This window comes from Sebastes umbrosus, chromosome 7, assembly GCF_015220745.1.
Source record: "Sebastes umbrosus isolate fSebUmb1 chromosome 7, fSebUmb1.pri, whole genome shotgun sequence".
Taxonomy (NCBI): domain Eukaryota; kingdom Metazoa; phylum Chordata; class Actinopteri; order Perciformes; family Sebastidae; genus Sebastes; species Sebastes umbrosus.
In genome coordinates, this window is record NC_051275.1 from 15,346,374 (window position 1) to 15,371,568 (window position 25,195).

The 25,195-nt window shown below is 40.5% G+C and overlaps 2 protein-coding genes across 8 annotated transcripts; both read left to right on the plus strand.

Moving 5' to 3' along the window:
- Positions 1-1,018: 1,018 nt before the first annotated feature.
- LOC119491967 (P2Y purinoceptor 13-like) lies at positions 1,019-5,079 on the plus strand. Of its 2 annotated transcripts, none has more exons than XM_037776253.1 (5): positions 1,019-1,241; positions 1,419-1,529; positions 2,832-3,033; positions 3,571-3,960; positions 4,192-5,079. In XM_037776253.1, the coding sequence occupies exons 1-5, from the start codon at positions 1,042-1,044 to the stop codon at positions 4,660-4,662; spliced, it is 1,374 nt and encodes a 457-aa protein (XP_037632181.1). In that variant the 5' UTR covers positions 1,019-1,041; the 3' UTR covers positions 4,663-5,079. The 2 variants fall into 2 exon arrangements, with proteins under 2 accessions (XP_037632181.1, XP_037632182.1); XM_037776254.1 differs by having other exon boundaries at positions 1,100-1,241; positions 1,502-1,529.
- Positions 5,080-10,697: 5,618 nt separating this feature from the next.
- On the plus strand, positions 10,698-24,580 carry mfsd1 (major facilitator superfamily domain containing 1). Of its 6 annotated transcripts, XR_005207634.1 has the most exons (18): positions 10,698-10,958; positions 11,762-11,814; positions 12,477-12,589; positions 12,710-12,752; positions 13,578-13,645; positions 13,939-14,047; positions 14,146-14,248; positions 14,715-14,813; positions 15,132-15,243; positions 16,071-16,127; positions 16,488-16,644; positions 17,680-17,777; positions 17,903-18,015; positions 18,146-18,193; positions 18,400-18,466; positions 23,661-23,766; positions 23,987-24,170; positions 24,445-24,580. XR_005207634.1 is itself a non-coding variant. In XM_037775807.1 (17 exons), the coding sequence occupies exons 1-17, from the start codon at positions 10,784-10,786 to the stop codon at positions 24,044-24,046; spliced, it is 1,581 nt and encodes a 526-aa protein (XP_037631735.1). In that variant the 5' UTR covers positions 10,698-10,783; the 3' UTR covers positions 24,047-24,580. The 6 variants fall into 6 exon arrangements, 5 of the variants coding, with proteins under 5 accessions (XP_037631735.1, XP_037631738.1, XP_037631737.1 ...); XM_037775807.1 differs by having other exon boundaries at positions 23,987-24,580; XM_037775810.1 differs by lacking the exons at positions 23,661-23,766; positions 23,987-24,170; positions 24,445-24,580 and adding exons at positions 18,971-18,975; positions 20,807-23,484 and having other exon boundaries at positions 18,400-18,470.
- The last annotated feature ends 615 nt before the right edge of the window (positions 24,581-25,195 follow it).

A 25,195-nucleotide genomic window follows, 5' to 3' on the forward strand; every position in this document is an offset into this window, starting at 1 on the left:
TGCAGTTTTACGTGTTAGAACATGTTGCTTTCAAGTTCAGTTCACCTACTTTTACAACGCAGTAGGTGTAGTAGGCCCCTATTGACCCACATCTATGGTACTTATATTGATAACACCCATTTAATGGCCTGATAACTGCCGAATCAGGTGCATGGTTTCAAACACTATAGAATCAACACATTTTCTCTACTTGTATACGACAGCTGATCAAGCTGATCAAACTTGTTTTTTTGACCACTGAACAGTCCCTAAAGGATTTGCTAAGGTTGTGATTCTGCAACAGAAAACCTGGCTGCTGGTAAATGTAATGTGGGGTTTATCTTTCAGTACAGATCCAATTGAAATGAGGTTGTGATTACCTGATAATCGTGATTATCTTTCAACCTGCAGTCTCCATGGGTCTAGAAACAGATTCTGATTAAACAACAAGTTATGGTCACATAAAGTGAAAGTTCACTTGGGGACCTGTAGGGGACTAGGGGACCCATTTCTCAGCTAATTTGTTTTCCCCATTGGACATAATTCCTGGCACACATACAAGCAAAATCATGCAGGAAATCGTGTTGTGTTGTTCTCAGAATGCACTATTTTTATCAAGAAAGCACGAAGGGGAATTAAAGAAAGCAAAACTGTGTCAGATATGAGTGGAAGGGAATGTTCAGTTGCTTATACTACACTAGTGTGTAGTAAAAGACAACATACTATCTCAAAAACACTTTTACAGATTTATGCACATGTGGTCTCGGTAGTAAAAAAAACTATACAAAGTAACATTTTGCACAAACTACTTTGTTAATAAGTTGCTTCTTCTGTAGCTTGCATTTATGGTAAAAGGAACCATGAAACCACAATGAGAAGTAAGTAGTGCAATATACTGTAAACACATCTCTTGTTTTTACGGGTCTCTGTGGTTTAGTGCTGCTAAGACTCATGATGAGAAAAGATAGACAGATAGAGGTGGTACATAAGCTGCAGGATGGGGGGGGGAGGAGCAGTGGGGGTGCAGGAGGTCTCTATAGATCTGGGTCGAGAAATGAGTCCATGGCTTTGGTGCAACAGCTACTGAGACTGACGCAGGCTAGCGGAGGCAGGGGGACTGGCACGGAGCAGAACAAGCCTCTCAGCAGACAATTGGAACAGGAAGCAAGGAAGGAAAGGGTCTTTCAGAAAGGAAGGAAGACTGGCAAACGCGTTGGGATTGTGACAAGACAGCCACACAGTAGCTCCAGAGACCACCCATTGTAAGAGCATCAAACACACACACACACTTAAAAGACAGGGAGAGAGAAATACAGAGAAAGACTGACTGACTGAAACGTCTTTAGGTCAGACGTATTTCTTAAGTGATGAACTAAAGTAATACTAAGAAGTGTTCAATTTGTGGTTTTCTTTTGTTACATCTCCTTCCTGTGGGTAAGAAGAGGACAGGGGATTTCACTTGTTCCTGTTTTTAAATACTGTAGTTTTCATTGCTTATCATTATTTTTCACATGCCCCGCAGCCACAGACGATAAGGACACAATAAGAAGGTAAGACTCACTTATTGACTTTACAAGTACATCTTCTAGATAGGTTACCAGTCTAAGCTGGGCACAAAGACAGCATTTGTTGTAACAGACCTAATTAACATTAGCATGCACAGTAAAACAAACAAAGGTTTGAGAGTATTGTATATCTTGGTTGCCATAGCACCTGCTCCTGCCTCAGTGTTATTCTAAGGATTTCAATGTAAAGACAGCACAGCAGGCAGATATACTGTCAGACAGGAGGAGAGTTCAGAATGAACAAATGCAAGAGTTAGTTGTTGAATTTCCTTTGGTGGAAGTGTACTCGGGGCTTGCTTAAGCATAAATGTGAAGACATTTTCAATTTGTTATTACACCACATCTATTGGGCTCATGGAACTACCGTTTTTGTAGTAGACTTCAATGTAATTTAGAAAAATATTAGGAAATATTCGAAAATATTAGGAAAACAGTATGTGCACAAATACCAGATATATGAGAAACTGGCTATATCTCAAAAACTAAAAGGAGCACAATCAAGTATTTGGTATCTATGAACTCTTAACATGTTGAATATCACAGATATGCACACATCTGCAATGTAAAAAATACTTATACTTCATATAGAAAACATTTATTCAACACAATGTTAGCGTTTTTGCTCGTTTTTCAAAAATCCTGATTTTGAGTATAAATAAAAGTGGGATTTTTCATGTAACCTAAAAGTTTCAAAGTTGTACTGTTAGATACTCTCCCAAAGTATGTCCGTACCAAATTTCAAGACTTTTGACCCATCAGAACAAATGTTGTGGCATTTTTATTCCTACTACTATCATACTAAATATAGTCTTCGGTTACAAATGAGCTAAGTGTATCTCTGCATTGTAAGAACTAAATAAGCAATCATACCATTATGAATTGACTGTCAAAACAGTCCATTCTACTGAGTAACCCCATATCTAACAGTGCTAAAATGTAGCGGTTACAATGTACAGTATTTATTGTTTGTATGTTAAAAAAAATAGATTATTTGTATGCTCCTGAAAGTGGCAGAAAGTGGTCTTTACTTGTTGAAGAAAACAAACCTAAATCTTCACACTTCCTTCCAGTCCTATAAGCAGTTATGAAAGAAAGCGTTAAAAAAGGAACCCATAATAGAGTAAGTCAGTTCTTTTTGAGTAATTTCTTGAGGGAAATTGCATATGTGGAAACAACATAATACACTGTTCCCTCTTTGCATCATTTATTTGTCTCTATATGGCTTAACTGTGTTTTTTCCTATGTGTCAATCTTACTCTCATTTTATCATCTCATCTTCCTCCGAAGATCCACCGAAGATCAGAAGATGAACAACAGCCTGTCCAACACTTCTATCAAGTGTGTCCGGGATACCAGTGTGACAGCTGTGGTGTTTCCCTTCCTATACAGCATCCTCTTTATAGTCGCCCTCATACTGAATTCCCTGGCTGCATGGATCTTCTTCAGCATCCCCAGCACCTCAACATTTCTGGTCTTTCTAAAAAATGTGGTAAGACTTGCTTTATATGTTTTGTTGTAAGTGCAGAACAACAACAAAAACATGCTCTCTTCAAAGCCACCAGACTCCATTTAAAAAAAAAAGATTTTACTTCGCAGAAAACGGAGGTTGCTGGTCCACCGCCGCCTCAATCGGTTGGTTTATTTGTGCTTTTGTGGGACTTTGGCGAATCAGTCAAACAATAACACAAACAAACTAAGCGATCGTGGCAGCAGTAGACCAGTAACTCCTGTGTTCTGTGAGGTGAAATCACTGTTTTTTCAATGGTTGCTTTGGTGAGAGCATAGAAAACGGCTTCAGTTCCCCGTTGGAGACATAGACTGTATACGTAGCTGTCTTACGGCAAGGTAAACCGGCAAAACTATTCTTAATATATCGTACATTTAAACTAATATTGATTTTTTTAGGTGGACCTTTATTTTAGGTGGCTAAAACACGTTTTGCTGCAGGCCCCGTGCACAGTAGCACATCGCTTTGCTTCCATGAGGTAACTCCTGTCTGCTTCTACCCAAACATTTCCTTTAACAGGTGGTGGCTGACTTGCTGATGACCCTGACCATCCCTCTGAGAGTCTTAAGCGATGCAGGCGTGGGCTCCTGGCGACTACGCGCCTTCCACTGCCGATACTCCGCGGTCCTGTTCTACATCACCATGTACATCAGCATCCTCTTGCTGGGCCTCATCAGCCTGGACCGCTACCTGAAGATAGTCAGGCCCTTTGGGAAGTGCGCCCTGCAGCGGGTTCGCGTCGGTCAGATGCTGAGCGCAGCTGTCTGGGCGGTCATGTTATCTTTGGCATTGCCAAACGTGATTCTAAGTGACCAGCCACCACGGGTCTCTGGAGGCAGACTGAAGTGTACCTCTATGAAGAGCAGCGCCGGCCTGCTTTGGCATGAAGGATTCAACTACTTCTGTCAGGTAGCTATTCAATAAACGAATAGTTTGACATTTTGGGGCTTATTAGAAAGAAAGCGAATAAGCGTTTTTCACAAAATGTCAAACTATTCCTTCAATATCAGCTAATTGAAATACAGTGCACTTTACCACATAACTATTGCGACAATTGACCTTCAACTACAGCTGATGAAAATGAGTCATGAGAACAGCTGTGAGAACTCACTGCCTTGCGTAATGTGTTGTTGCTTTCAGGTGGTTTTCTGGGGGACGCTGGCCCTGATGGTGGTTTGCTACACGTTCATCAGCAAGAAGGTTTATGAGTCATACAAAGCCTCAAAGAGCAAATCTCAATCCAGTCGCAGAACCAAGGCAAAGGTATTCGTGGTGGTGGGGGTGTTCTTCATCTGCTTTGCCCCCTTCCACTTCGCCCGCGTTCCCTACACTCTGACCCAAACCCGCAGCATGGCGAGCCACTGCCAGGCACAGAACGCCCTCTACATCGCAAAGGAAACCACCCTCTGGCTGTCGGCCACTAATGTGTGTCTGGACCCGCTTATCTACGTGTTCCTGTGTAAGGTGTTCAGGAGAAGGCTGACAGCTGCAATCTGCCGAAAGTCACTCCACAAAAGCGCCACAGAGTCTACCACGGCGACGTCAACTCAACTGGAGATGTCAAAGGTCGCCCAAAGTAACAGACTGTCATATAACGGGGTGGCACAGTAACTCGCTGGACAATATACAATGGGAAATGAATAGCTGTAACTGTCAAGGCATGATGAGGTACTGCCTGAAAGGGTGTTTTACTTGTAAATAGCATTTTATCTTGTTGGCATCGAAAAGGTGTATAAATGCCGCGATTATATACGCAAGACGTTTAGCGTGCAATAAGTACGCCTTTCTTGATTTACGCATGTCATTTTGTATGCCATGTATCCTGTACTGACTGCAATGTCAACGCCAGTTAGTGACGTAGTATAAAAAGCGAGAAAGACCACATTATGGCGGGCAGGTGGGGGAGTGGATGGGTCCAACAAACACACGACTTTTAACCAGGAGGCCTGTGTACGAGACTGTTGGTGTTTTTGTTTTGTAAGTTATGTTCATGAAACGTCACATGACGATTGTCACATTTTTTTAATTGACGTTTAATTTACTAATTTATTTTAAACCCAACCATGACGTTTTTCCTTACCCTAAATAAGTGGTTTTCTTGCCTGAACCTCTAAGTAACCTAACTGCAGACGTTTGTGTGATGTACAAATGACAAGCGAAAAGGCAAAAATGCGTACTCATGACACGTGGAATGTCCGTGTAATGTCGTGGTATTTATACACCTTCTCATGAGACCAGATTGTGGCACCTGTTATAAAAAATTTAAATTGAATACGAAGTGATCAAAATCTGTTGAATGACAGAAAACATGTCTGGAGGTGGTCATGAAGTTTCACGCCTGCGGTTTTTGATACAGTACTAACCAAGCGCTTATGCCCCATTTTTGCGAAGTCATCCAACATGTTCTCTAATTGTGCTTACTGTCATTTTCCACTTCCTTTTCTTCTTTAATCTCATACAAACTGCACTTTCCCTTCACACGACTTTGACGAAAGGGTAACCATCTTGACAGCACAATGATTACACCACACGCACAGTGTGACAGAGTGATAACAAAATGAGGACTGCAATAGACACTGCTTACAGCTATAACTTCTGTGCAATATATATAGTAATAATAATAAAATTAATATTTTTCATACTACAATTACATGGTGTTTAACTTTTATGCTGGTGTTTTTTACATCTGGATGAGGTTCAAAATTAGGTTGAGGAGGTAGGACATGAGTCTAAAGCATGTGGTGGATCAGCCCGTTCTCATTCCCAGGGTGTCAAACACAAGGCTTTCATCCAGGAGACTGCTGTTCATGTCCCATGCGTTAAGTTTCACCTTCACTTTACAATCAGCTGTTCGTTCCTGTCCCGTGTTTACAACGTCTAGTCAAATTTGCACTGTAATTTTTTAGTTTTTTTAAGCTCAACCATGTTGTTTTTTCCTAAACCTAACAAAGTGGGGTTTTTTTGCTTAATCTTAAGCGTTTTTGTTTAATTCACAACATTAAAGGAGTAATATGTAGCACTGACAGCTAGCGTTTCAAATGGGTAACAGCTGTCCTTATTCAACTCCGGCAGTTAGCACACATTTTTCACAATTTGAGGGTTACTTTCTAGATACGACCATGATAGCCTCTGGCCAGCAGTCGTAGGAATCACATCAATGGCTGTGTGTCTCAAATACTTGCTGCCTTGATAACCCAGCAGCACACGGACCACAGAGAGATGTGCCAAGGCTTTTCAGGTCAAGTAGAACCTAAAGTTAGCGTTCGTTTGCTTCCTTCCATGGCTGCAGAAGGCTGTGATGGTATGCCAATTTGTTTCATATGTGGCAACAGGGGGTTGAAATGGGCAGCGGACGGGATCACAACGGCCAAAACAAAAGCAGACGTTCCGGGCCGGAATGAAATATTCAAAGGAGAACATACTAGCTGCAGCGTTGTTGTCTGAGAAGCCAGAATTTCAATTCAACATTTCCTTAATCTCTGATGATATATTATGGTGATTTTATGATTTATTACAGTAAATATATTACATATTGGTCTTTTAAGCATGTGTTGCGACCGAAAAGTGACACCGAAAGCGTCAGTATCTGACGAATTGGGATGAGAATGTGTTGGGTGATATGACATTTCTGATCAAATCTAAGACAAAGACATACGAGACAAGGGCATTACTGTATGCTTGCACAGCCGAAATAAGGTGGCTGTGCAACAAAGTCACCTAAACCCAGTTCCTCTACCACCACAGTAGTGCTGACGCAGATGTGGATTCACACTGTGGTTCACATGCTCAACATGCTCAAGCTAATGTAATGGCTGTCTGTGGTTGCTTTCCTTATGATAAGCAATGACTAGAGATGATCATGTTTACATATCTTTTTATTTACCACTGGTGCTGATCACTATCTGAGGCACTCTATACCGCTCTGCTGCAGATTCTGCGTTTGATAAAAACTCGGTGTGAACCAAATATAACGCCCTGCAAAAAGCTGCAAGCATTTGCAAGTAGGGCAGAATCTTTCACAATACTGCAGTAGCATCACTACTTCATTAATTTTTGAATTGAGCAAGAGGAGAAAAAAAATATATAGAACTGGAATAAATTTACTTTTTCCAATACTGCGACACCCCAGAAGACAGGTTTCGGGACATTCACAAACTGGTTCTGCATGGATTAATGTCACACTTCCCACCTGATTTACAATCGTGTCTGCATGTGGGTCTGATTAATGTAATAATGAAATATGATCTTCCTCCATCCCACCCCTCTGTCGGCCACGACAGAAGCTGATATTTGGGCAGGAAATTAATGAGCTACAGAGCGGTCGGAGCGGCGACTGCAGGGACCGTTCGTCACCCTCAGATTAAATCCTCTGACAGATGACCCCGCAGTGGTGAATTATGAGAAATTCTAAATGACATTCATGGAAATTAAATAAACCCTGCAGATAATGTTGCCTGGCAGTATGCGGAGACACAAGTTGGGGACAGAAAAGAGGCAGTAGGTGGAGGCTTCTTGATGAAACAAGGTGGTACAACTTGCATGTCAGAGGAACCTGTCATGTCTACATGCCAGCAATGCCGATCAGCTGAAGTTTACAAACTGTTTCCTGTCAAGAAGCCCCAGAGGAAAAAAAAGGCTTATGGGGAGCTTATTAAAAGCTTAGGCTTTTTTGACACATTGTTCAAACTTCTAGTGAGTGAAAATAATGAAATTAAACAGGCTTACCTCACTCTTCTCAAATACTTTAGTAGAAATGGGGAATGTACATTTTACATCATCACGGATACACAAATTTACAATAAACTCAACTCACAAACAGAGCTAGAACTCAACAACATGCACGATTTTGGCATTTGTACAGGCAAAGAAAAGAGAAAAGCCAGTCTCAATATGCAGTAATTGATTTTGGCCACTGGGGGGGAGGGATAATCTCTCGCAGACACAACCCCCAAAATTGAACTGTTTTACAGAGTGAAAAAAAATATATATGAGTCTTTACAGCTTCAAACATAACACGCTATAATTGTCTTTTGTTTGTTGCTGCAGTAGCACAGTGGTTGCTGAAAATGTCTTATTGCTGCTGAAAACAGGTTGAGATCAGTGAGACTGAACCACACAGTAATGTGCAGGCTGTCGTGCAAAAATAAGGCTTTTAGCTTTAAAATAAAGAAGTAAACTAAAAGGTTATTAATGAAGGTAAAAAGCTCAGTAGAACTTCAAATCTGGGTAACAATTCTCTGTGGGTTTATATTTCATTTTTTTTTTACACATAGGGCCTAACTGACATTTGTGACACAAACCCAATCAGTACAGTTTGACAAAGTTAGCTTGCTTAAGCAAGATGTTTCTAACCCTGCTTAAAACTGCAGTGGGTAGAATTGGAGCAAATATGATTAAAAAAGTTAGTTTTATAAAACGGTCACTATATCAAGTAGTGAACGAGCAGGTATGTCTGAAAAAAATGGTGTGCCTCTGTGTCCTCCGGTGCTCCTAATGGCATCTGCAAGATTTCACAGATCGGAGGAAAACAACCAATTTTTGACCAGGCAGCCGTGTTGAGATCAGTTGGGGAAATACCATGCACCGCCCACCAGCCGGAGCAAACTTTCTCATTTTACAGCTAAACAGTACACTACAAGATGTTTCTGAAAACACTTGAGGCGAGAAGTAGGCCTTACAGTAACAGAATATTGATTCATATTTGATCAGCGCTGCCTAGTTTGACCTTTTGATCGAAGTTCGCCAGTGATTGACAGCTGCCTCCATTGAATGAACAACCAGTAGGAACGCTCTCTCTCTGAAACAACCTGTGATTGGCCAGTCTCCCTTCACAGGCTAGATTTTCTAAAGCCTGAAAACCGAGCCATGAGGAGGTGCAGAAGTCTAGTTTTCTCTCAGAACACTTGAATTACAATATGCTGAAAGGTTATTGTGGACATTTTTTTTGCCCAATGATGCCAAAAAAAATTCTGCCTACTGCAGGTTTAAATTCTCTCTAAAGTTATGATTAACTTTCATAACTAGATTTCAAAGTGAACCCACCTGGTGGAAGGTTTAAGTACATTTTTTTCCGTCCCAAAAGTAGCCTATAATGTTAAAATAATTTGTATCAATTTCATGAAAGTAAAAAAAAAAAAAACTTTTTTGAGAAACCTTTTCTCAGAAATAGTAGATAAAGATACTTTTATCTCGTATTTTCTCATAGTAACGAAGTAATAATAATAATAAACGTTATTTAGCACCTTTCCAAACATAGTTACAAAGTGCTTTACATAAGTGAAAATAGTGCAAACATCCAACAAAAAAAAACAGAATAATAACATAAAAACATAGGCCAAAATAAAATGTTGAACATAAGACTTGTGTACAAAAAGTCATCAATAATGAAATTTAAAACAAGGAATTGCTATAAAAAGGCCTTCCTGTAGAGGTAGGTTTTGAGGCATGATTTACAGCCTAAACTACAAAATAACTAATTTTTAAAACTCAGTTTTGCCTGGTAAATGCAGTGCGACTGTGTATTTCTAGCGTGTCTATTAATAACGCACTTCAACTCTGATATGTTCGAGGCTACTAACCCGCTGCCATCACCAGTAGTGATGTGTCCGTCACGAACGAGCCGGATCAAAAAGCCGGCTCTTTTAAGTGGACGATAAGAGCCGGCTCCTGTCCGAGAGCCGTTTTTTTTTTTTTTTCTTAATTTATTCAAGGTAGAATGATAGGACGATCTTCTCCGCACCACGGGCACTCCATGAACTGACTGTGACTGAATGTTGTGTTAATGACGTCCACGCGACCAATCAGTTGATGACAGACAAGGATCATACCATCAAGCAGGGAGGGGCGGCGCATTGACGGTCTACGGGTACAGAGCAGGAGGAAGAGGAGGAGAGAAAGAGAGAGAGGAGTGTGATGTGGGCGAATAGCAGACAAGAGTGAGACATGAGTGACAGTCGGAAACAAAGCAGCATGTCAAATTATGGTATTAAGGAAATTATAAGGTTTAGTATTGTAACGGACTGGGTGACATGGGGTCAACTGTTAAGTTAAAAGTTATGTTATTGTAGTTAGTGAGGTTTACATGATGTCAACGAACGTAGCATTGACAATGATTTGTGTAGATAGCCACCTGTGATTGGTCGAGGCTTTAGCAGGGAGGGTTGTTGTTGTTCCTGTTAGTTTGTGAGTGTGTGTGAGAGACGAGAAGTGGGAGATGAGAAGTGAGTTGCTAATGCAGATAGCACGCTGTAAAGGAGTTAGCTTTGTTGTTTTGGCGTTGGTTACGGCCCACAGTAACCTGTTTTCAAACTGAGGAATAAAGTACCAGCGAAACGAGTTCCTGCATTGTAGCTTCATTGACCAGGGTCGCTACAGTATAATTATAATGAATAATGTAAGTGATATATGTGCACACATACTAATAATAGGTCAAATCAGCGCTAAATTTGGCTGAATTATAAAAGGCAGAAGTGGTAAAACGAAGAGCCGTTTGGGAGCCGAAAGAGCCGGCTCTTCTTGGTGAGCTGAGTCAAAAGATCTGGATCACTAAAAAAGAGCCGGAATTCCCATCACTACAGTGGAGGTATCTGCGCGCGCTCCCGCGAGGTGCTCTTGGCGCGAACGCGCCTAGATAGAACGTCACGCCACGTGACTGATTCTCGCCGGGTCATGTGGTCGAGCTGCATCCTCCGTCAACAACTTGTTCCGCCTGCAAAATCCCAAACAGGCGAACATGGCGGAGTCTGAGGAGCGGCGGAGCCTGCTCGGGGACGAGGAAAAGGTGTCCTCCACCGGGGGACACACACCCGGACGCGGAGGACCCGGCAAACCTCTACCGGCCATCTGCGACCCCAGACACCTCCTGCACCGGGTGGTGGTCCTGGTGTTCATGTGTTTCCTGGGATTCGGTGAGCAGCAGTGAGCTCTATAACTTCCTCTATAGTGGAGGTCTGTGACTGAATTCAATGAGACACACAAAGCTTTTAATGCTGTTGCCCACCGCGGCTGTTAAATGGTATGCAACCTAATCTGACCCACTTTGGTAGGGTTTGCAATTGTAGTGGGGTCCCAGTTCCACAATAAGATAAGATAAGATAAGATAAGATAAGATAACAGTAACATCAGCAAACAGAGTGAATCACAGGAGAGGTATAAAGGTATACAAAAATGATAAAAACAACAATAGAGATATAAAAGATACAGAGTGAATGGGTGAACATAGTGTGTACAGTCCATCAATAAATACATAAATGTAATATATACATATGTGCAGTCTATAAAGTGGTATATAGGATGTATAGTGTAAAGTAAGTGTACAGTGGTTTGAGTAGAAAGATGGTTGCAGATAGTGCATGTTTAAAGTTCATACTACATACATACTGTACTACATACTAAGCAGGTTTTGACTGTGGTATGTTCACATTGGAAACATGGCAAAGGAAAATATGCTTAAAATAATCAGTATGCAGGCTAAAAAGGTTTTTTGAGTGTGCTCTTAATGGACACTAATGTCCCACAATGTAATGTAGAAAGGAAATGCAGATGGTTGTGAGACAGTTCTTGGAAAACAAAAATTAAGTACACATTATTTAGCATTTTGCTTTCTGTTTGTGAAGTTCATTTGACAAAACCTAACGCTATTAGTACAGTTTGTTGTGAAGTTAAAGAGCATTGTTTATGTAGTGTTGTTAATGTAGTTTATTTGTTCCAGGAAGCTACTTCTGTTATGACAACCCGGCTGCACTTCAAACTGAAGTCATGGAGGTAATTCATCCTCTGTGTGTTGTAATGGCAATTTTCATATCTGCAGTTTAACACTGTACCTTTTAGATAATCTCAGGGCCTCACATGTTCAACTTCATCACCATAGGACAGTGACCTGACATTTTAGTTCTCTGTAACTGCAAACAACAGATTGCTGAAATACTTGTTATGTCTTGTGATGCTCTGTTGTCTGCTGTGTGCTGACGCATTGATACACTTTCTATCCTTCTCTTCTTTTCTTCTTTGCACTTATCTTTGTGTTATGCTTTAAATGTATAAATACTGACTACTCTTTGTATTCGGGGGTTCACTTGCCACAGTCCACAACAGGTGGCTGTGCTCGTGAGTCCATCTGCAGATGCTTTAGTTATTAATGTATGCCTTTTTATTAAATTCACTGAAAGACAAGTTGTTACGTTGGTTTGTGTCTTGTTTTAACAGAAACTGCCACCACAGTGTTACACCAAAAATCACATTTATTCCAGCACAACTGTGCATGAGTGAAATCTACTACACCTACTCCTAAATGCTGCCTTTTAGAGGGTTTTATTTGTCTTCACGCACACTTGTGTTTCACACCTAGATTTTAATGCTGGAAATGAAAACCCAAAAGAGTTAAAGTGACCCTATAATGAACTTCTTCTTCTCCCTGACTGTACTAGGACCTGAACTTGAACACTTCAAAGTTCATGCTGCTGTACGCTTGGTACTCTTGGCCCAATGTGGTTCTCTGCTTCTTTGGTGGATTCCTGCTTGACAGGGTTTTTGGCATCAGGTATACGAAGAACATTAATAAGTCACATCTATTTTGAGTTTCAGCTTAAGTGAAAGTGAAAGAGCTTTTGTCCTTGTTATCTTCATCTTTCTTTCTTTGTTTTTTTTATTTTTTTTATAGGCTGGGAACCATCATCTTTTCCCTCTTCGTCTGTGTTGGACAGGTGGGTTCACTTTGAAATCTAGTTATGAAAGTTAATCATAACTTTAGAGAGAATTTAAACCTGCAGTAGGCAGAATTTATTTTGGCATCATTGGGCAAAAAAAATGTCCATAATAACCTTTCAGCATATTGTAATTCAAGTGTTCTGAGAGAAAATTAGACTTCTGCACCTCCTCATGGCTCTGTTTTCAGGCTTTAGAAAATCTAGTCCGTGATGGGAGACTTTGACCAATCACAGGTCATTTCAGAGAGAGAGAGCGTTCCTATTGGCTGTTCATTCAACGGAGGCAGCTGTCAATCACTCCTGAACTCCGACCAAACGGTCAAACTAGGCACCGCTGATCGAATATGAATCAGTATTCTGTTACTGTAATACCTATTTCTCGAGCACCGCCCACCAGCCCGGGGCAAACTATCTCTTTTACAGCTAAACTGTAAGGCGAGAAATAGGCATTACAGTAACAGAATATTGATTCATATTTGATCAGCGCTGCCTAGTTTGACCGTTTGATCGGAGTTTGCGAGTAATTGACAGCTGCTCAGAGACGGCAAGGCTCCAGCTCAGCTCTGATTGGTTGTTTTCCTCCGGTCTGTGAGATCTTGCAGATGCCAGAGAGAGAGACAGAGATTACCTGTCTCATGCACTACTGTCAGGATCTAGTGACCGTTTTATAAAAATAACTTTTTTATGCACTGCAGCTTTAAGTACCAACATTGACATATTATTATTTTTATTATTTATCTAAATAGGAATCAGTAGGTACAGAAAATTGTTGGCAATTAAATCATTTTCTATGTTGTATTTTCACTTTTTCCCTCTGCACAGGTAATATTTGCTACTGGAGCTTTAGTGAATCGTTACTGGCTGATGGAAGTAGGACGTTTCGTATTTGGGTGAGCAAATAATTGCCATTGTGTTAAAACCTATTCAGTTTATGCAAATAATCATACACTTTGCATACCAGTAGGTAGTTCTCTGCACCTTTACATATGCATGATACCAACACACATCCAGTACGCTTCACCACAGCAGTCGCAACTTGTATTAAATGTCCAATCTTCAGCCTAGTGTGTCCCAAAATTGGTCAAGGACCTTCAGCAGTGAAAAGAAAATCTCATGCTCAGGTTGGTCTTGTATTACCACGTAGCTTAAACGCTCCCCCTCCCTGTTTTCTTCTCCCGGTCAGCATCGGAGGAGAGTCCTTGGCCGTGGCCCAGAACACCTACGCAGTCAACTGGTTCAAAGGAAAAGAGCTCAATCTGGTGTTTGGCCTTCAGCTGAGCATGGCCCGCCTGGTAAAGAACACTGCTTATGACATTAATACATGCTTTCAAATAACACGTTTTTTTTTACTGTAGTGAACGTATTCACCCTCCTCTCCACTCGTCTGTAGGGCAGCACAGTGAACATGAACATCATGGGCTGGATATACAGCAAAGTCGCCGCCCAAATTGGCTCTCCTGGATACACCATACTAGGCACCTCACTCATGATAGGTAAATATCACACGCTTTCTCTTTAGCCGGCCGGGCGCATGTGCCTCGCTCAAGGCTTGAAATTGGCAAGTGTTAAACATGAAGACTCAGGTTACTTGTGCTTTGTCTGTGTAACTAATGATCTCAGATAACAGAGAGAAGTGGTATGGAGAACTAAAAGTGCTGCCGGCTGCTACTACAGCTGAGTCACATGAGTTAGAAGAAGTGTCACTTCTTATAATTTGCTCTCGAGTTACATCTTGGTTATGCCAAAAGTGCTTCCACTTTTGCTCCCCTTGCAGTTGTGTGTGTTTTCTCCACTGCCGCTGTTAATCTGACCATTTGAGATAAGTTCATATGAGACAATAGAATCAGTCAGCAGTTATCAGGCGTGCTAATTTGAACTCCTTGATAATCAAATTACCAAACTACACTTTCTTTTTTGTCTCCACCATATGTATTTGTCTTTTTTTTTTTCTCTCCGTAGCTGCTGTAACCTGCCTGTTTTCACTAGTCTGTGCTTTGGTGTTGGGATTCCTTGATAAAAGAGCAGAGAAGATTCTCCACAAGGAAGAAGGCAAAACAGGTAATGGATTCTAAGATTGTGTCCTTTTTTTATCTCTTGTTTTTTCCTCTTTGGTCTCATCTGTCAATAATTACTAGAATGTTTACCACAATCAGGTGACTGACTCTAAGGCCATGTTTTTGTATTTGTGTGTTATCTACCTTAAACTGTGGTTGTGGCTTCTTTGCAAAGACAGGGACAGTTCAATTCAATGTGTGGATGTAACTAATGGCTTTCTTTTGTCCCAAGAAGCCACTCTGTTTCTTTTACAGTTGTCGAAAGCAAATAATGCTCTCAATCTGATCTGCATGTGTGTTAATCTTGTATATATATATATAGGCGAGGTGATCAAGTTGACAGACGTGAAAGACTTCCCCTTGCCCCTGTGGCTCATCTTCATCATTTGCGTGGCCTACTATGTCGCCATTTTCCCATTTATTGGACTGGGACAGTGAGTATCGCATCAGTGCCACTTCACACTTTAACACACAAACACCAGTGAACTTGAACTATGACTACTGAAACTAACTACTACTGAAAATAACTGAACTATTTCTCAGATTTAGGTTCAAATATGAAAGTTGGCCAGATCTGATTGGGAAAAAAAATCTGATTTCTGTGACCACACTACTCTAAAAATCAGACATGGGCCACAATTGCTTGAAATGTGAACGCAGCTAGCTAACTAACTAACTAACTAACTCTGAATATAGGTGCTTTTGTAGGTTGAAATGACAGAACAGCATTTTTGGTTTGGTGCTTGATGAAAATATCTCGACCATTACTCGTCCTTGAGTAAAGAAAAATAGGATTCACTTCAAGATTATGGTTAAATTGTGTGGTGTGAATCAAATAGAGAACCTCCATTAAATCAGTACAATGCCTGCGTCTGAACAAAAGACTCGACAGCGCAACCTGACAATGCTGCGTTGTCATCGAACCACAGAGGGGAGAGGGAGAGGCAGTCAGAAATGGAAAGGAGGTTTGACAAATGGGTTTGCAGTGAAAGAAACCAATTGAAGCTATCACAACCTGCATTTCCTTCTCTGAAAGGCACTCTCGAATCACTTAGCAACTGACGTGTTTTTTTTTTTTCCACTGAGGGTCAGTGCTTACAGAGCAAATACTTGTTATGCAAATGGGGCGGAAAAACAATGTACGGAAGACGGAGAGCTACCTGCTTGCAGGGGGTCAACTCGATTTTTCTCCTGCTGTTGTGGTCACATCAATATAAAGACTGAGCAGCACTCTTTACGGTGACCTTGTCTTCTGTTACAGGGTGTTCTTCATTGAAAAATTCAACTTCTCCCCAGCTGAAGCCAGAGCTGTCAACAGGTAACTCAAGAGGCCATAGAGACCAATGCACCTTAAGGCACTAACACACCAGTATAGTCTGCTGTTGCTGATTTATCTTGCATTTCCAGTGGGTTGCATTTTTTCTTATTCTAATGGATGACTTGGCAAATTGCTTTTCCAGTGTGGCAACAGCAGCGTTTGAGCTGTGACATGTTCAGCTGCCTGAAACAGAGAACATGTTAGAAGACTTTTAAAGTCCCACATAAATCAAACACATAGAGACTGACTTTTTCAGATTGTCTTTACTCAGATTCCTGTCATTAGATAGTTTAAACTACAGGATGGTATTTAGATTTGTCTACATACCCAGTCATAAATACCCTTCTCCATCTCTCCCAGTATTGTGTACATCATCTCAGCCCCCGCATCTCCACTTCTGGGCTTCATGGTCGATAAGACGGGGAAGAACGTGATTTGGGTCATGATCGCCGTGATCGCCACACTCGCCGCTCACATGATGCTGGCCTTCACCTTCTGGAACCCGTGGATCGCCATGGTAAATGCCCCTGGCGACCTTTTTGCACTATGCTCCCAACCAAATCTTATTTTGTGCATTTATAAACAGTTGTAGGATGAAGTGAATGTCAGCATGTTCACTGGGTGCTTTTAGGTCAATGGGTATACAAGCTAGATGGAAGAACTGTGAGTCACATAGTGGGTGTGGATGCAAGTTCCTCAAAACACAAAGTTCATTGTTTTTTTTGTCCTACTTGTAGTTGCAGACCCATTGATTTGCTTAAATGTGGAGTGTACTTCCAGCCTTAGTTGGTAGACAATAGTTTGCCTATAAAGAAATTAAAACACTGTATTTCTATTTAATGTAAAAACTACTATATTAATCTCCTGACTAGATAGCAGTGTGAGTTGAGTATGTAATTGAACACATGGTTTTGCTTTAAGAATGGAGTAAATCTATTTTTCTATAATACATCATACCCAGGAATTCTGTGGAGAGCCTTGAAATATTCAAAGTAGGGCTGTCAATCGATTAAAATATTTAATCACGATTAATTGCAAGCTTGTCCATAGTTAATCGTGATTGATCGCAAATTAATTGCACATTTTTTATCTCTTCAATATGTACCTTTAAAATTTAGATTAATTAATTTAGATTTGTCAAGTATTTAATACTCCTGTCAACATGGGAGTGGGAAATTATGATTGCTTTATGCAAATGTTTGTATATATTTATTATTGGAAATCAATTAACAACATAAAACAATGACAGATATTGTCCAGAAACCCTCACAGGTACTGCATTTAGCATAAAAAAATATGCTCAAATCATAACATGGCAAACTGCAGCCCAACAGGCAACAACAGCTGTCAGTGTGTCAGTGTGCTGACTCGACTATGACTTGCCCCAAACTGAATGTGATTATCATAAAGTGGGCAACTTAAGAATCGCAATTTGCGTTAAATAAATTGGTGGCGTTAAAACAAATTTGCATTAACGCGTTATTATCGCGTCAGCTTTGACATCCCTAATTAAAAGTAATGACATCATGTGTGTTTTTGGCTTGTTTTCCAGTCCCTGATGGGCTTCTCCTACTCCTTACTGGCCTGTGCGCTGTGGCCCATGGTGGCCTTTGTGGTACCTGAGCATCAGCTGGGGACAGCCTACGGCTTGTATGTACTTGTAATGGCGACTGATCTCGTACATATTTGCAGTTAAAACAAACACAGTCCTGACTGATTCATTGTTGCTATTTTTCATTGACACTTGACGTTGATCTCCTGCCTCCGTTCACCAGCATGCAGTCGATCCAGAACCTGGGACTCGCTCTCATTGCCATGGCAGCAGGATCCATCCTAGACACCAGAGGATACCTGTTTTTGGAAGTGTTTTTCTGCGTCTGCATCTGCCGTCAGTATTTTTTCTGTCTTGTTTGTGTGTGGGTTTTACGAGATTACAGTCTTTCCAGCTCCTGTTAGACACTTCTCAGTGAGACTGTCAGTGATTTTCCATATTGTTTTCTCCCCCTTATTTCTTGCAGTTGCACTGATGGCAGTGGTGATGCTGTACTTTGTGGATCTTCTCCGAGGTAAGAGAAGACTGGAGCCTTGAACTCTCACTCCTCTCTGCTTTCCTTCCCGATACTGTCTCAATTTTTTTCCCCCAATCTACCTCTATTATTCCTTTTCTCCTGTGACATCTCTTCACTTTACTCTGTCACTCTTCAGCACACTCCTGTCCTTACTGCCAGACTCACTCGCCTCTTAATCTCCCCGTCTCCCTCTCTTGCTGCAGGAGGAGATTTGAACCGGTCAGCCGCAGCCAGAGCCAAACTCCAGAAAGAAGCCACTTCAGACGCAGAGTGAGTAGCTTTGACCCTTCACCCTCCATCACTGCTTTTCCACCCACTTACCCAACAATTAGACCGGCATCTCAGAAACATAACGAACAACCCACTCATATAATCAAGTGGCACAGCCATATTTTCAAACACTTGTAACAGCTCCTGTACTAATCGACTCTGCCCTTAGCTGAACCTGCTGCAATCTATTTGCTGAAATTGGTAGATGTTCTATTCCGTTCTAGTCTGTACGTCCAGTTGGACTGAAAGTAAATGATTTAACAGATTGATTTCCAATGTGGTAGTTACAGTCAAGTGATGTTTTTATGGATTTGTTCTTTGAATGCTATATTCTACACTCCAACCACATGACTTGCATGCACAGTTGCAGAATCATGCTCCATTTCACTGTATTACAACTCCTAGTTTTAGTAGTTTACAAGGTTCAGGAGTGTAAAGAGGTGACGAGTCACGTTATCATATATATGGATATGTTGCCTGATTGGGCTTTAATTTATTCTTGAGTGATTGTTACAGCAAAACTGCTCATGGTCCGGCTGGTTATAAGTTACAGTGTGTCAATTATCATCAGTCAATGTTGATTTCCAAGTATTCAAATTTAAAGAGAAAGAAACCTGTTCAAACTCCAGGTGTGAACGCAGCCAAAATATCAAGGAAGATGAATAATCCATTGTTGTGTTTTATCTGGTCAATTTATGGTTCTCCCAAACTTATTACAAACAAATTATAAACATTAGTAACGTGGACTTACAAAGGAACTCATTCTATGGACTGTTAGTAGTGCTACATGTACTGGGTAGCTGTGCTGTGTTCCACTGGGTTTTGCTTATAGTCTTTACTTATCTTCTGTGGTGGGGGCAAACCAGCACTTATGCAAGATTTATTTATTTATTTATTAGAGTTAACCCTCGACCGATCCTGACCAACTTAACTGTCTTTCAGAGGCTGTAGCGGGTATATTAACTTGTCGAGAAGGAGGCTAAATTACGCTCCAAAGTTAGGCTAAAGTTTGGTGAGAGACAAACTGGCATGGCCATTTTCAAAGGGGTCCCTTGACATCTGACCTCAGGATATGTGAATGAAAATGGGTTCTATTGGTACCCACGAGTCTCCCCTTTACAGACATGCCCACTTTATGATAAGCACATGCAGTTTTAGGAAAAAAACATGCAGTTTTTTGAATGCAGTGTAAATGTGTTATTTTCACCTATACTAAAATGCTGTATTTTTAATATTTCTGCATACTCAGGTCCATAAACAGTCTTGGAATTGCATAAATTGGGTATCACTGTAAAGCTGAGACTCTTGTGGATCCAATGAGCCCAATTGTATTCATGTGTGATGATGTTAGTCCCCATAGTAGCCATTTTATTGTAGTGAGACCATTTTTTTTAAACTTGACCTCACTGTATAAAATGACCTGTGGTGACCTCTAGGACAATCACATCCTCATGAAACTTTACAACCACAAACTAGAGACCTAGAGCATTCAGAGGATGGATGGCTTTCCAGAACAGAAGTGCTTGCAATCCAACTGCTGAAAAATGCAATTCTTGCAGAAATCTCCAAATGTCAAAAGTGTTTGATACCAAATCACAGCATGACTTTTTCTATTGTGTTCCTCAATTATTGATATTTTTTTTTATCAATTCTTGATTCAAAAATTACTGCAACAACTTATGAGACACAATAGAGGATGGGAATGGCATCATATACTTCTATCATAATGTTCTAAGCCCTTATACACTTTCACAATTTATTTTAATTATTTAATTAATTCATGTTTATTTCTTATTTATAACTAGAACAACTTGAAACACAGTGCTGAGCTGCATCTCAAATTAATCTTCAGGTTCCCAGCTTACAGATGGTGTACACTACTTTTATGTGACATCTACTTTTGACCTGCTATCTCCCCTAAAAGACCCCGTTACCTCCTAAAAAAAGACAAAAACTGCTCTATGTGGGTCTCTTAAACTTTATTTTTACCGCAACCTGATGGAGGAAATGCTTGCTGTGTCAGCAGACCAAGTGGGTACATTTATTTAGGTTTCAGTTTTTTCCGCTGTCACAGCACACCACCTGTGGTTGGTTTATTTAGTGGCTGACACATAAAAACAAACCACACACGCTCTCTCTCGGTGGGCACGACTACTTTCTGTTCTCATTATTTGCACGAGTAGTCACAACAAGTAGGAATTGAGGTTACATCTGTCTCTGTCTATCTCTCTGTTTATCTCTTCCTTTATCTGTGTTATTTATATACATAATATGTTGTTTATATTGTGTGCAAATAAGGACTAATATTTTCCGGTCCGTTCTGTGACTGATATTTTCCAGATGATGATGATGATGATGATGATGATGAGGGAACACACGTAGGCCTGGGCTTCAGAGCCAGCAGGCTGCACTGTCCACCCCAGAGCTGTCGATCAACTGCCACGGGGGGGCTGGACTGCACTACTGACTCCGCCCAGTGCCGTCACCTGTGAATCTTCCCATCAGAACTGACTGTCTGGCCACAGCTATTACATAAGCAACCAATAGCTCATTATGTCCTTATTAGGACACTGACAAATGACATTTCAGTGCCTCTCTGGCCTCTCATACTGACTTTATCTCCTCCAATATTCACTGTCCACTGACTTCCATGTGTGTGTGTGCGCTTGTGGGGCTGTGTGCGTGTGTGTGTGTGTGTGAGAGTGTGTGCGCGTGTGAGGCTGTGCGCGTGTGAAACTTCAAAGTTTTATCAGTTACTGGAGAAAGTTAAGATGCTTCGAAAGTGTTTTAAACATTTTAAATGTTCGGCAAAAGAGAGACTCATATCCTGTGGAAAGGTGCCTATATGATAAATAGTGCTTGATTTTATGACATGCTACTCACTATATAGGATTCCTAAATTAATTCAATTGTTTTAAATGTATATAGGGGTAACTTTGGGGATGTTTTTATATGTTTCTTTTTACGAATTGTATTCAGAAGGACTCTGTTACTTAAGGACTCCGCCTTATTGCCGACAGACAACTCAGCAGTTCATTTATGTACATATCGGTTGTCAGCATTCACAGTAATTGCCAAACCCCAAATCCTCCTTACTGGACTTTTCCTTAGCGAGTTCATATTCAATTTTAATCATATGCGCCATTGACCTTTAATGGTGCACAATCTCAAAAAGAGCCTAGCTCTGTATTGTTTAAATCTTTTATCAGTCAATTCTTTTATTTTCTTAATCGCTTTATCTGCTCTTCACTGGTTTCGGGGGTTCATAAAGATTTATTTTCTGTTGCGTCGTCAAATGGTACATTACTATAATGATAAGAAAAATAGAGAGGCACACTTTGGAATGCATTCCCCCCCCCCCCCGCCCCGCGTAATGGTATTCACAGTTTCAACTTTTTACAAAGCGTTTTTATTAATGTGACCTTTTACAGAATCAGTTCCACGTATAAATTATGTTTTGTCGACTGTGTTTTGCTCGTTAATCAAGCTCAGGTAATTAACTTTGTTGTAAGCGGTGGCCCCCAAATTGTTGCTTGCTTCATCTAAACGGTGAGACGAAATATGAATGCACTCTGTTTAACTCTCGCCATTTCCGGTAATGTGGAAAGAGATTTATCTCCCTGTGTTGTTATCAGGCTGTGGCTGATATACACTCACTACCTCAGTTGGGCAAATAAGTCATCAAGGTACTGACAGTAACTTAACACCCCCTGAAAATGTTGATTTTTATGACCTCCTAAAGTTTTTCACTTTGCTGCAGTGATGTAGAAGTGTTCTCTAGGGCGTGTCCGTACACTGTGACATCACTGTGTGGCATGGTTACAGGTGCAAAAGAGCACACTTTCTGACAACACTTATCTATAAGTGATGCTGCGTGTGGTCCAGGGGTGGAAGAACGCCAGTACGATCCGGTACTACCTACAACTAAAAGATTCAGTCCTGGTACACAGTACGGGGTAGAGGGGACAGCAGCAGCCGCCTGCCAAAACCCACATACAACCCGTCACTCACGATCGCATTGCCAACAAGAAAACACATCTGCTAACATCAGGTCAACATACAGTTAGTTACCTCTGCCAAGGAGGTTATGGTTTTGTTTGTCTGTTCGTTTGTACACGCATTAAGGTCATTTCAGATCGGGAGCAACACTCCGCTTGCGTACTCGCTTGAATCCACGGGGTCTGACTGCGCTCCGTGTGTAAACGCCAGGCGCTGCGTGGCAACCATGGAAACAGTATCGGTGCACTACTGTAAAATATGTATCCCTGCCGGTACAGCTGTGTTACTGTATGTATCAAATATCCCTAATCACAGCTCGATTTGTTGACACGTAGCAATGCTGTTTCACTTTCATTAACATTGCGAGATAGGGCATTTGTGCTGCATTCATGTGGTGTCGGAGTAACTGGAAATACGGGTTTCCGGACTGGTGAAATTCACGTGAATGCCCCGAGTCGGAACAGGCTTTGAATCATGCGTTCAGGGAAACATGAAGCTGGCGAAGTGGGATGAGAACAATATCAAGCGATGACAGTTGGGGTAGCCTAGTACTACTGGCAAGAACTTCAATCTACTCTCACCCGTGGTGTGGTCAGAGGTGAAATGACACTTTGAGAGGAGTAAAACTCTGCTTTTCAATCTGGTGTTGAGTTCCTCTTTAAAGCCCCAACACGTGTAAGAAGACGGTCAGTCAGTAGCAGGAAATTAAAAACGTTGTGATTGCACATTTAAATGACCACAGTGACATGCTGCTTGCTCTCCTCACCTGGCACTCATTCGCACTGTGGTGTTGTGACAGCAGTTGCTTAACTGAGAATATTTGTGTTAAACTACCAAGTGTCAAGTGTTATTGAGCCGTGAACAAGAAATTGTATAATTGAGAAATTACAGAAGATATATTGTACAATTAAAAAGCAATGAGATTGGAAGGAAAGTCTTTTTTATAGAACCAAATTACATTTGATACCAGATTATTAATGGAACAATGACATTTAATTAAACATTTTTATTCATTCATTTGAATTCTCTGTTATTGTACCTCTTTTTTTTCCTACACTATACCTATTGTAATAAATTATTTTCTCAGCCTTTAGCAGCACACTGAGGCTGATTAATCCTGTAACATTAATATATTGTGCTCATGTTAGTGTTGCCTGTAGAGATGATAAAGACGGCGACATTATTATTCCTGCAGGATTAAAAAGCGACCCATCAAACCGACAGAGGGTGAGCTCGCCAGACTTGCACCCATGTCTGCTTTCGGCTTACGCAACCGCTACCTCTCAAGGCTTGGCACACAGGTATGCACACACACACACACACACACGCAGCACTTCTAATTAGACACAATTGAAACAGAAATCCATTTATTCATTCATTCAGCCTCTAATCTTGACACCGGCAATACATTTTTTTTGAAAGAAGGCCAGGGGGTTTGATTTTACTGCTTCACTTTATAATTAAACACAAGTAACTGTGGTCTTTTTTCCCCTTCTTCACTTAATCTTTCTGTGCTCTCAGCTCCCAGACCACTGCTCCACCCATCTGTCATCACTTGCCCACAGGAGTGTTCTGAAATGATGCCCTTCATTCAGCTGTCTGCTCCTCCAGTGGCTCCAGACAAGTATAAAAAACAGAAAAAAGCAGAGGATGCTCACAGTGTCCCTGTTTGAGCAAGATATCGAAGCACTTTTTTACCTTCAAGGTATTTTTAACCTTCACATCACTGACTTGTTATTTCATTATTATCACCATAGAGGTCATTTTTGGAGTTATTTTCTATTTTCTGCACACTTGAGGCCTTTTTTATAGAAACCACACAACATAAATATTGTTTTGTGTCACATAACATTGGACTGATGCTTTATGGTGCTGTTTTAGGGTGTTTTAGAGACCACAAAGGGCACCAATTCCCTCAAATGTTTGTCACCTCTGGCAACATTGTTATTTTAATAACCACAGTATTTTTTTTTTTACAGTATCAGTTAGTTCCTTCCTTTCGCTTCTCCTTCAAGTTTTTATGGGTTGCAAAAAGGACTTCTGTGACCAGTTGAATGTTGACAAATACATATTTTTTATATTTAAAATAATAAAAAAGAATGGTTCAACACAGCTTTTAGACAGTCCCAGTGTGTTAGTTCTTTACTTTTGCTCATCCTTCAGGTTTTATAGGTTCCAATAAATTAGAATAATGTACAAAAAAACTTCTGTGACCAGTTGAATGTTGACAAATACATATTTTTTATATTTAAAATAATAAAAAAGAATGGTTAAACACAGCTTAGACAGTCCCAGTGTGTTAGTTCCTTCCTTTTGCTGATCCTTCAGGTTTCATAGGGTGCAATAAATTACAATAATGTACAAAAAGGACTTCTGTGACCTGTTGAAAGTTGACAAATACATATTTTTATATTTAAAACAATAAAAAGAATGATTAAAAACACAGCCTATAGACAGTCCCAGTGTGTTAGTTCCTTACTTTTGCTGATCCTTCAGGTGTTATAGGTTACAATAAATTAGCAGTGTACAAAAAGGACTTCTGTGACAAGTGGAAAGTTGACAAATACATATTTTTATATTTAAAATAATAGAAAAGAATGCTTAAAAAGTCACTCTACAGCCATAATCGGTTCATCATTCTTCTTTTCACACTGAAATAGTCCTGTAGTCCACTATACAGTGGACAATAAAAATAAAGTTTAACAAGCCTAAATTGTTAAGATTTTCTTT